Source organism: Pantherophis guttatus, chromosome 5 (genome assembly GCF_059756535.1).
Source record: "Pantherophis guttatus breed Tessera chromosome 5, ASM5975653v1, whole genome shotgun sequence".
Taxonomy (NCBI): domain Eukaryota; kingdom Metazoa; phylum Chordata; class Lepidosauria; order Squamata; family Colubridae; genus Pantherophis; species Pantherophis guttatus.
The window spans coordinates 4,861,694-4,873,694 of record NC_142067.1 but is presented as its reverse complement, the minus strand read 5'-3'; the positions used below and the strand labels follow the sequence as shown (position 1 = coordinate 4,873,694).

General features: G+C 41.4%; 1 protein-coding gene across 1 annotated transcript in view; it reads left to right on the top strand.

The window, feature by feature from the left end:
- PAK1 (p21 (RAC1) activated kinase 1) overlaps positions 1 to 12,001 on the top strand; it is a 69,900-nt gene that overhangs the window by 16,357 nt on the left and 41,542 nt on the right. Inside the window, exon 2 of the mRNA XM_060684777.2 lies at positions 7,902 to 8,109. Coding sequence (XP_060540760.1) covers positions 7,920 to 8,109 — 190 coding nt within the window. The 5' untranslated portion in view covers positions 7,902 to 7,919. The remainder of the gene's footprint in view (positions 1 to 7,901; positions 8,110 to 12,001) is intronic.

Here is a 12,001-nt window from a genome sequence, read left to right as displayed (position 1 = left end):
ATTGAAGTCGGTCTAAAGTTATTGTGATGGCCACCCCAAAGCAAAGATTTATCGGTCAGGTATTATTGGAAACATCCCTTAATTGCCAAAATAAAAATAAAATAAGAATGCAAAATCCATGGTGGCAATTTAAGAACTGCCCTAGTCATCTTAAAGCCAATGGAGAAAATGTGCATGGGAAATCCTTATCTTACGATGACCATGGAGCCCAAAATGCCCCGTTACTAAGCAAGACAGTTGTGAAGTGAGTTTCTGCGGTCATTTTACGACCTTTCTTGACCAAGGTTGTTAAGTTAGTAACAAAGTTGTTCAGTGAATCTGGCTTCCCCGTTGACTTTGCTTGTCAGGAGGTCACTAAAGGAGACCACAAGATTCCCCGGGACACTGTAAGCGTCGTAAATATGAATCAGTTGCCAAGCATCTGAATTGTGATCACGTGACTATGGAGATGCCGCAACGGTCGTAAGTGTGAAAAACTTTAGTGAACGATCACTAAATGAACTGTTGTAAGTCGAGGACTGCCTGTATCTGTAATCTCACCACAGTAATCATATCTTATAATTTACGGTGAATGCATTTTATGAATATGATCATGGTTTATCACTGGTTGCTTGTTATGTACACAGAGAGCTTATGCAACGGAGACAAATTCCTTGTGTGTCCAATCACACTTGGCCAATAAAGAGTTCTATTCTATTCTATTCTATTCTATTCTATTCTATTCTATTCTATTCTATTCTATTCTATTCTATTCTATTCATTACTCTAGTAATTCTTCTATTCTTCTATTCTATTGCATTAATTATTATTCTATTCTATTCTAATTCTATTCTATTAATTATTATTCTATTCTTTTCTATTATTCTATTCTATTCTATTAATTATTAATCTAATGATTCTATTCTATTCTATTCTATTTTATTAATTATTATTCTATTCCATTCCATTCCATTCCATTCCATTCTTCTTTCTGATTCTATTCTATTCTATTCATTCTAATTCTAATTCTATTCATTATTCTATTCTATTAATTGCTCTATTAATTATTCTATTCTATTTTATTTTATTAATTATTATTCTATTCTACTCTAATTATTCTATTCTATTAATTATTCTATTCTATTATTCTATTCTATTCATTACTCTATTAATTCTATTCTATTTTATTTTATTAATTATTATTCTATTCTATTCTAATTATTCTATTCTATTATTATTCTATTCTATTATTCTATTCTATTAATTATTATTCTATTCTATTCTATTCTAGTTCAGAAGCAAATTTCAGAGCTTAAAATAGCATTACGTATCATAAACGTGGCTACTTCTGTGAATAAAGCGAAAGGAAAATAGAAAAATTCTATTCTATTCTGTCGCGTTCCGTTCCATTCTGAAATAATCTCCCATGTTTTTTTAAAAAGAAAGTTCGCTCAGATGTAGTTAATTTTCCATCATAAATACAATGGATCAGGAATTCCAAAATTATTATTATTTTTTTTTAAAAAAAAAACCTAACAAATTCCACGGTCTGAAAAACTTTGAAGAGAGTTGTTCTGGCAGAGTTCTCTCAGCGCTACCACGATTGTTTAATTGGGTGTATTTTGCATCTGCAGTGACTTTGCAAACCCCTCACATGCCCCTAATTTTAATCCCCTCCCGCCCCCGGAGATGAGAAGTTGCTGGTAGCGGCTGACACTTGTCTGCGGTTACTTCTCCCTCTGGATTTTGGCTGCCATTGTCCAAAGGCATTCAAGCATACCTCTGTGGTGGGAGGGACTAGAAACTTGCTTTTCTGCTAAACGGGCGGGTTTTTGGAGGTGGAACGGAGGAAAATAAAGAGGGGGAGGTTGAATTTATTTATTCGTTTTTGCTGAGTCTCACATTCTTTGTGTGCTGTTTGGAGGGAATGGCACGTGGGTACTTCTGAGTTGGAGTCAACAGAGGGGCTGAGGAGAATTCCCCAAGAGGTAGTCCTCGATTTACAACAGTTCATTTAGTGACCGTTCAAAGTTACGACATCGCTGGGGAAAAAAAAAAGAGACAGCCACTTTTCACACTTAACGACCGTGGGCAGCCTCCCCACGGATCAAAATTCAGACGCGTGGCAACCGATTCATATTTATGACGGTGGCCTGGCGTCACGGGATCCCCTTTTGCGACCTTCTGAGAAGCAGAGTCAATGGGGGAAAGCCGGATTCACTTAACAACCGTGTGGCTAACTGAACATCAGTGATGATTCGCTTAATACGTGGCGCTCCCATGTAACACCTCTCCTGCGCGAGCTGCACTGGCTCCTGGTGGTCTTCCGGGTGCGCTTCAAGGTTTTGGTTACCACCTTTAGAGCGCTCCATGGCTTAGGGTCTGGTTATTTACGGGACCGCCTGCTGGCGCAAACAGCCTCCCACCGACCGGTACCCTCTCACAGAGAGGGACTCCTCCGGGTGCCGTCAGCCAAACAATGTCGGCTGGCGGCCCTCAGGGGGAGAGCCTTCTCTGTGGGGGCACCTACTATCTGGAACGAGCTCCCCCCGGAGATACGGAGGATCCCGGATCTACGCACCTTCCGCCGCGCTCTTAAGACCTTTTTATTTCGCCAGGCTGGTCTGACCTAACCTTTCCCATTCTTTTTTAATGTAAATTTTAATGTAAATTTTAATTTGTTCTTAACCTGGGGTTTTAAATTTGTCTTGGGCTAAATTGATTTAATTCGATTTTATTTCTGTTCTTAATTTTTGTATTTTACGTGTTTTATTTTGTGCCTGTTCACTGCCCTGAGTCCTTCGGGAGTAGGGCGGTATACAAATTAAATTATTATTATTATTATTATTATTATTAATAACTGTGGCAGGAAAGGTCATAAACGGGGGATAAAATTCATCTGAGGAATGTCTCGCTTAGGAACAGAAATTTTGGGGCGTATGTCGTGGCCGATCTATAGGGCAGCGGCTGGACATCTTGCCGACCACCGAAGTGTTTTTAAGAAGAGAGCCATTTGTCTGGAATGGTAGAGGGTCTGCTGCTTGAGTAGGGGGTTAGACTAGATGACCTCTGAGGACCCTCCCAACTCTTGTTATTCCGTATTCTTCTTCTTTAAGATTTCTTGACTCCTTCCTTAACAAGCGTCCAGATTCTTTTGTTTTCCTCCCTTGAAATTTATACCGACTAATCCTGCCGAAGGCCTGCTTGCCGAGGCTCCCATGAATTATAAATGCTCGCCTTTTACGAGGTCTTCTGAGGGAAAAATGCAGATAATTGGAAAGCGGGAGGCTGGGCCTCAGTGCTGGCTCAGGCGTTTTCTTCCCTACCTCCTTCGGTTTCATCAAAGCCCATCTGCTTTTATGAGATTTTTTTCCCCCCTCCACCCCCTCTAAGGAAAAGGGGAATTTGGGTGAATTTTTTTATGGGTGGAACGTGGAGCGTTTTTGCGCCGCTTTTTTCTTCCTTTTGGTGTCGCGTACGTTTGCGTGAGGCTGAAAAAAAATCCCTGCAGTTTAGTGGCAGACCAGAGGTGGTAGAACTGGTAGTAGAATAGAATAGAATAGAATAGAATAGAATAGAATAGAATAGAATAGAATAGAATAGAATAGAATAGAATAGAATAGAATAACAGAGTTGGAAGGGATCTTGGAGGTCTTCTAGTCCAACCCCCTAACCGGGCAGGAAACCCTACGCCGCTTCAGACAAATGGACACCTTTTTAAATGAACCCAGAAAATAGCAATGACTAAAATAAGGAAGGAGAGAGGGAGAAAGGAAAGGAAAGGGAGGGGAAGGAAGGGAAGGGAAGGAAAGGGAGGGGAAGGGAGGGGAAGGGAAGGGAAGGAAAGGAAAGGAAAGGAAAAAAGGAAAGGAAAGGAAAGGGAGGAAAGGAAGGGGAGGGGAGGGGAAGGAAGGGAAAGAAAGGAAAGGGAAGGGAGGGGAAGGAAGGAAAGGAAAGGAAAGGGAGGGGAAGGAAGGGAAGGGAAGGAAGGGAAAGAAAGGAAAGGGAAGGGAAGGGAGGGGAAGGAAGGGAAGGAAAGGAAAGGGAGGGGAAGGAAAGGAAAGGAAAGGAAAGGAAAGGAAAGGAAAGGAAAGGAAAGGAAAGGAACGCCTTTTTAAATAAACCCAGAAAATAGAGCAATGACTAAAATAAGGAAAGAGGGAGGGAGGGAGGGAGGGAGGAAGGAAAGGAAAGAAAAGGAAAGAAAAGGGAAGGGAAGGGAGGGGAAGGAAGGAAAGGAGAGGGAAGGGAAGGAAAGGAAAGGGAGGGGAAGGAAGGGAAGGGAAGGAAGGGAAGGGAAGGGAAGGAAAGGAAAGGAAAGGAAAGGAAAGGAAAGGAAAGGCACACCTTTTTAAATAAATCCAGAAAATAGAGCAATGACTAAAATAAGGAAAAAGGGAGGGAGGGAGAAAGGAAAGGAAAGGAAAGGAAAGGAAAGGAAAGGAAAGGAAAGGAAAGGCACACCTTTTTAAATAAACCCAGAAAACAGAGCAATGACTAAAACGCGGAAGGAAGGGAGAGAGGGAGGGAGGAAGGAAAGGAAAGAAGGAAGGAAGGAAGGAAGGGAGGGGAAGGGAGACAAGAAACAGAATCTGCTTTGTGATCCCAGAAAGATAAATATCCCAGTTAAGGAAATACAAGGAAATTGGCATGCTGAGCGCATTGCCTTAATTTAAAATTTTGTCTTGAGAACGCATGACTGCCATATGAGCCCAGAAACAGCAGTCCCTCTCTTAGGGAGCTGCTAAAAACGCATCCCTCTTTCCAACCTTGGCAATAAAAGAGAGAAACTGAGGCACAGAAGTCCTTGTCAGGATAGGCAGCTCTGAATTAGAGCAGCCAGATATGAAATGGGGTCCTGGAGGTGTTATCGGGTTGGATCTTCACTCAGAGAGGCTAAAGTCAAGGCAGGTAAACCGAGACACGGCGCTTATCGGAAATCCTGCGGTTTGGCCCGCCAGCCAACCATGTTGGCACGGGTGCAAGGATGGCATTGCGCCAAACCCATTAGTATTTGCATTCAGGGCTGACGTAGGGAGGCCCTAAGCTAGGATTATCCAAGCTTAGCCACTTTAAGAATAACAGAGCTGGAAGGGACCTTGGAGGTCTTCTAGTCCAACCTCCTGCTCGAGCAGGAAACCCTACACCCGTGATGGTGAACCCATGGCACATGTGCCACAGGTGGCACATGGAACCATATCTGTGGGCACGCGAGTATTGCCCTAGCTCAGCTCCAGTGTGCATGCATGTGCCGGCCACCTGATTTTTGGGCCTTCCGGGCCCACCGGAAGTCGGGAAATGGGCCATTTCTGGCTTCCGGAGGGCTTCCGGGGTGGTAGGGAAGGCTGTTTTCGCCCTCCCCAGGCTCCTAGAAAGCCTCTGGAGCCTGGGGAGGGCAAAAAACTGTGCCTACCGCGCCATCACATGCCAAAAGTGGGCACGCATACGTGCGACCCCCGCGTGACCCCCACTTTTGGTACGCGAGGGCAAAAAGGTTAGCCATCACTGATCTAGGTTAGATCACTTAATCTCTGACGAGCTATACTCCAAAGTTCACTGAAACAGCGTTGCTTAAAAAAGCACTAAGAGTTGTAAACTTAATTCTACAAAGCTTTTTTTCTGGAAACATCGTGTTGCTAACAAGAGCTTATGAAATTTACGCTAGACCAATTTTAGAGCATTGTTTCTCCCCCCCCCCAAAAAGGTATTTATTGTTATTTCTCATAAACACATTTACGTGTACAATCATTTTTCATTCATCTTTTCTTTTGACTTTTATTTTTCATTTTGACTTTTTCGGGACTGCTCTTTTACCCTTTACCTTTACTCCAACCTTTCTTCTTCTCCTCCCCTTCTCTTTCTTCTTCTTTCTCCTCCTACTTCTTTCCTTCTTCCTCTTCTTCTCTTTCCTACTTCCCTTTCTCTTCCCCCAATCCTCTCTTCTTCCCTCCTTCTAACCTTCTCCTCTGCTCCTATTTATTTATTTATTTATTTATTCATTCATTCATTCATTCATTCATTCATTCATTCATTCAATTTATATGCCACCCCTCTCCAAAGACTCACGGCGGTCCCCTCCTTTTTCTTCCTCTCCTTTTCCCTTTCTTCTTTCTCCTCTCCTCTCCTCTCTTCTCTTCTCCTTTCTCTCTCTACTCCTTCCCCTCTCTCTGTTGTTTCCCTTTTCAATTCAATCTAAAGTGGTATTTGAGTAGCCCCGATTTCCTAATTATCTTTGTTCTCCTTTCAATTTCTTATTCAGTTATTATTTATTTTTATTTCATCATTTGTGTACATTTTTATAATATCTCACTTTTTTCCCTTTTACCCCCCCCTCCCCTTTCTCCTTTTACCTGACATGGTATCTATTTTTCTAATTGTTTTCTCCCATCTATTCTCTATATATTTTATCTCTATATCCTTATTCATATTTCTTTTCTAACCAGTCATAAAATTTATCCCATGTCTTGAAATACATCGACTCCTCTTTATCTTTTATTCTCAATGTTAACCTATTCATTTCTGCACATTCTAAAATTTTCTTCATCATTTCTCCTTCCAACGGGATTTTATCTGCTTTCCAGTTTTGTGCAAATACAATTCTAGCCGCTGTTATTATATAAATAATCAAATATGTATCTTCTTTACTATAAGTCTCTGGTAAAATTCCCAATAAGAATATCTCTCGTTTTAACTCTATATGTTGCTGCAGCATTCCCTCTAACCATGTTTGTATTTTCACCCAATATTGTTTTGCTTCTTTACACAACCACCACATATGATAGTGTGATCCCGGCAACTGGCATTGTTCAACTGTAACCCCACCCAACTCAGTGTATCTCGTTCTAAACTTGACTATAAAAAATACGATTTTTGCAATAAGAGTTGTCAAAGTCTGGAATGCCCTACTTAGTTCAGTTGTCTCGGCTACAAATTTTCACAGTTTCAATTGCAATTTGATTTCCGTGGACCTTACTTCATACTTCTTTTAAAATTTAATTTAATTTTATTGAAAAGACAGTGCCATGTCAGGATAACAATGCAAATAAAGCACAATCAGAGAGAGATCAATGATAAATAACATACGTGCTGATAAGTATAACTGTACTATGTTAACAGTAATTGCAACAATACAACGAAAACAAAAACAAAAGGAAATAAAAGAACACTCCAACTAAGTTTCTACTGACATCAGCTTATTTACAAATTTCTCCATATTATATCCATCGTTTTATACATCTTCGTTGTACTGACATTCATAAATGTCCCTCTCATTTCTGCCTCTTGTCTCTATCCATTCGTAAAATTTATTCCATGCCCTGTAATATTCCGAGCCTTCTTTATCTTTAAGTTTTAAAGTTAATCTGTCCGTTTCTGCACAATCCCAAATTTTCCTAACGACTTCCTATTTAAGTGGTCCGTACAGGGGGCGTGCATAAAGGGCACTAGCCCCTGTCATTGTATTTTTATTCCCTTATTCTCGTTCTCGTTTTTGTTTGACAAATTCCAATAAATAAATAATAAAATAAATAAAATAAATAAAATAAAACTGCCTGGGGGGGTGGGGATTTGCTCCATTTTACAACTTTTCTTGCCATGGTTGTTAAGCGAACCCCTGTTGTTCTTATAATGTAACGCGGTTGTTAAGTGAATCTGCTGACTTGTTTGTCAGAAGGTCACAAAAAGGGGATCATCGTGCGACCGTGGGACACTGCAACCGTCATAAGTATGAGTCCATTGCCAAGCGCCCGAAGTTAAAATGAAAAAAATAAGGAAAAGTCACATTTAAATGTTTTAAAACCCTGTGGGGTGTGAGAAAGGCCCACAATTCATCCCCCATTTTGTCCGATTTCTCCGCCAGTCGGAAGCGATGGTTGTTTGCCTGACTCGGTCCTCGTTTTACGCCCTTTCCTTCTCGGTCCTAGCGGTAGCTGCTGCTGAAGATGTCCAACAGTGGCCCCAATCCAGAAGACAAGCCGCCAGCACCTCCCATGCGCAATACAAGCACCATGATCTGCTCCAGCGGCAAAGATGTGGGGACCCTCAATCACGGCTCGAAACCCCTGCCTCCGAACCCCGAAGAAAAGAAACGGAGAGATCGGTTTTATCGCTCCATCCTGCCAGGAGACAAAGGTATCGCGATTTCTTTCATTCTTCCTTTTTTTTTTCTTTTTTACAAAAGAGTTCATTTTGTTTCAGTTTTGAGGGTTTTTCAGTCTCTGCCCCTTTAAGACCTGTGGACTTCAACTCCCAGAATTCCCCAGCCAGCCATGCTGGCTGGGGAATTCTGGGAGTTGAAGTCCTCAGGTCTTAAAGGGGCAGAGATAGAGAAACACTGGGTTAGACTTTCTATGGATGAGCTTTGATAGAGGTTCTAAATGATTGGAACCCCTTGAAGGCTGAAATTGTACGGACCTTCCATCCTTCAGAGACAAAAAGATCATTATTTGATGGTAGGGTCCACTGGGAATATCTCAATTTCCAAATTCCAACCAATCAAATCTCGATGAAGGTTATTTCATTATTATCTTATTCAGAGTTGGTACCCTTAAGCCGTCTCTCCACCTATTCATTAATTTTAACAATTCTTGCTTGTTTTAAATGTTACATACCGTGTTTCCCAAAAAATAAGACCCTGTCTTATATTTTTTTTTTGAACCCTGAAATAAGCGCTTGGCCTTATTGCCATACACTCAAAAGCCCGATTGGGCTTATTATCAGGGGATGTCATATTTTGGGGGAAACAGGGTATTGTTGTTATACTTTTAATATTTTATTGTACACCATCCAGAGTCCCTCTGTGAGGGAGATGGACGCTTCTTAAATATATCAAATAAATAAATAAATATTATGGTCATAGACCAACACAGGAACAGTAGAATGCAGAGAGTTAGTAATTTTAAAAGTTAAAAGACAAAACACAAGGTTAAAAATCACATATACATACATACAATAAGATGATAGATAGATAGAGAGATAGATAGATAGATAGATAGATAGATAGATAGATAGAGATGATAGATAGAGATGATAGATAGAGATATAGAAATAAATGATAGATATAGAAATAGATGATAGATAGAGATATAGAGATTAATCATAGAGATGAGAGACAGACAGACAGAGATAAATGATAGAGATAGGTAGGTAGATAAATAGAAAGACAGAAAGACAGACTCATAGACAAATCTCAAAAACCCATAAAAACTCTGCATACGCACGGAGAATGCTTTTGGCACGAACCAGTGCCAATCTGCAGAGGATTTCACCACTGATACACACACACACACACACACACACACACACACACACACACACACACACAGAGTATATAAAGAAAATATGTAAATATAGATACATGACTAACTAAATCAGGGGTGAAATCCAGCAGGTTCTGACAGAACTGGTAGCAGAAATTTTGAGTAGTTCGGGGAACCGGCAAATACCACCTCTGGCTGGCCCCGGAGAGGGATGGGAATGGAGATTTTGCAGTATCCTTCCCCTGGAATGGGGTGGGAATGGAGATTTTGCAGTATCCTTCCCCGCCACACCCACCAAGCCACACGATGCCCACCAAGCCACGCCCACAGAACCAGTAGCAAAAATTGGATTTCACCCCTGAACTAAATCCATCATAATCCATAATAAGAAAAAATCAAAATAAAATATTAAACCAGTTTTTATAAAATCACTGATTGAAAGGCCGAAAAGATATTTTGCAGTCCTAAATTGGATGAATGGACTGTGCTGGCAGAAGCAGCATCCTGAATTCCTGTTTAAGATTATTTAAGCTACAGTATTTTTACCCTGACATGCTAATTATTTACATGCAGGATTCCTTCCACCTGTTTTAAAAAAAATCAAGATAAAAAAATAAGAAACAGTAAGGATATAGATTAGTTTAGAAGCAAGATGAAACCAACTCACACCAGTCAGATTTTTATTTTATTTTTAATCTGTTCTGTCCCTGGGTGGTTACTGTTTTTTTTTTTTTTTTTTAAAAACCATCCTCAGTTCTCGGTCTGTATCAAGGCAGAATTCTCTTCCTCTTTCTGCCAATCGTCTGCAGCACCAGAATTACTTCCATTTTTGGTTATGCAACCTGAAAAAAGGAACTAACTTATTGCATTAGGTTCCTCAGGAATCGGTGGGGGGTTTAATTTTTTTTTTCTCAGCTGGTGCTGCAAAATGCTTTATCGGTTGGATGGCTGCCTGCGGCGATGCCCCTTTTAAGGCAGATCCGTCTGTCAGACTTCCTCTCGTGAGATGAGAGGCTCATTACTTTCAGCAGAAGGAGAAAAATCCCCAAGCAATTTATGATATGTTTTGCATACAAAGATGACCAAACTGCAAACATCAAGACAGTCACTAGGGGCAGCAGAGGGCTAGCAGATTCTGTGTCTCGGCGATGCCATCTAGCGGTTCGCTGAATCTTTGCAGCCCAGATCTTAATCCAGGTAGTCCTTTACTTACAACAGTTTGTCTAGTGACCATTCAAAGTTACACCGGCATTAAAAAAAAATGACCTAGGACTGTTTTTCACACTTACAACCATGTAGCATTTCCACGGTCATGAGATCAAAATTCAGACAGTTGGCAACTGACTCGTATTTATGACGGTTGCAGTGTCCCGGGATCACGTGATCCCCTTTTGCGACATTCTGACAAGCAAAGTCAATCAGGAAGCCAGATTCGCTTAACAACCGTGTTGTTAACATAACAATTTCAGTGATTCACTTAAGAACTGTGGCTAGAAAAAGGGTCATAAAATGGGGCAAAACTCATTTATCTGTCTTGCTTAACAACATAAATGTTGGGCTCAATTGTGGTCATAAATCAAGGACTGCCTTTATACAGGTAATCCTCCAGGTATGAATGGACACTTAACAACCCTTTGAAGTCACGTGAGTTGAAAAAAAGTTACAAATAGTTTTGAAAAACTTTGCAGTCCAGAATGCTGGGTCCCAAACCTGGTTTAAAAAGCTGCATCAAGTTTCCGAAAAATATAATCCAGTCAGACTTTGATTTCAGGGTTTGCTTAAATCCTATTTCCCCTCTTAAACCCCTCTTAAATATTCCTAGTGCAGTACAGGTAGTCCTTGACTTATGACCCCAACATTTCTGTTGCTGAGTGAAACATCTTTTAAGCGAAGTCTGCCTCCTTTTAACGACCTTTCTTGCCACCGTTGTTAAGTGAATCACACTGTTGTTACGTGAATCTGGCTTCCCCATTGACTTTGCGTTTCGGAAAAGGGCTCGCGTGACACTGTGACCGTCATAAATACGAATCAGTTGCCAAGCGTCTGAATTTTGACCACGTGTGACTATAGGGAGGCTGTAAGGGTCATAAGCAGGGGTGGGCTTCAAAAATATTAGCAAGCGGTTCTCTGCCTGGTTGCTGGGTGGGAGTGGCCATGGTGGGCGTGGCCTAGTCGGCCTCCTGCACCATGGTGGCGGGGTGGGTGGGCGTTTTTGTCCTCCCCGGGCTCTAGAGGCTTTCCTTGAGTCTCCGGGAGGACAAAAACGTCCTCCCCAGGCCCCGTAGGCCCTCTGGAAGCCAGAAATGGCCATGTTTCCACCCTTCCCGAACTTCCGGTAGGCCCGTTTTTCGCCCTCTCTGACCCTCCGCGCGTGCCCTGCAATTACCTGCATCCAAAACGGGCTGCATGGGGACTCCTGAGAGGGGCAGGCGGGGCCAGACAGGAGTGGGATTTGGGGGTTCTCCAAACTATACAGAATCTTAGCTACAGGTTCTGCCGAACCCCTGCGAACCCCCAGCAGCCCACCCCTGGTCATCAGTGTGAAAAAGTCATTTTTTTCATTGCCGTTGTAACTTTGAATTATCACTAAATGAACTGTTGCAAGTCGAGGACTACCTGTAGCAAATGGAAGGCATAAAAGATAAGGGAAAAGGCAGGGAAGGGGAATTCAAGCAATCTTAATTGTACCAGACCTTCAGAATACAGTGGGATAATTGCAGTTTTAGCATAAAATGAAAGTATATTTAGTGTGGAGATTTTTTTTT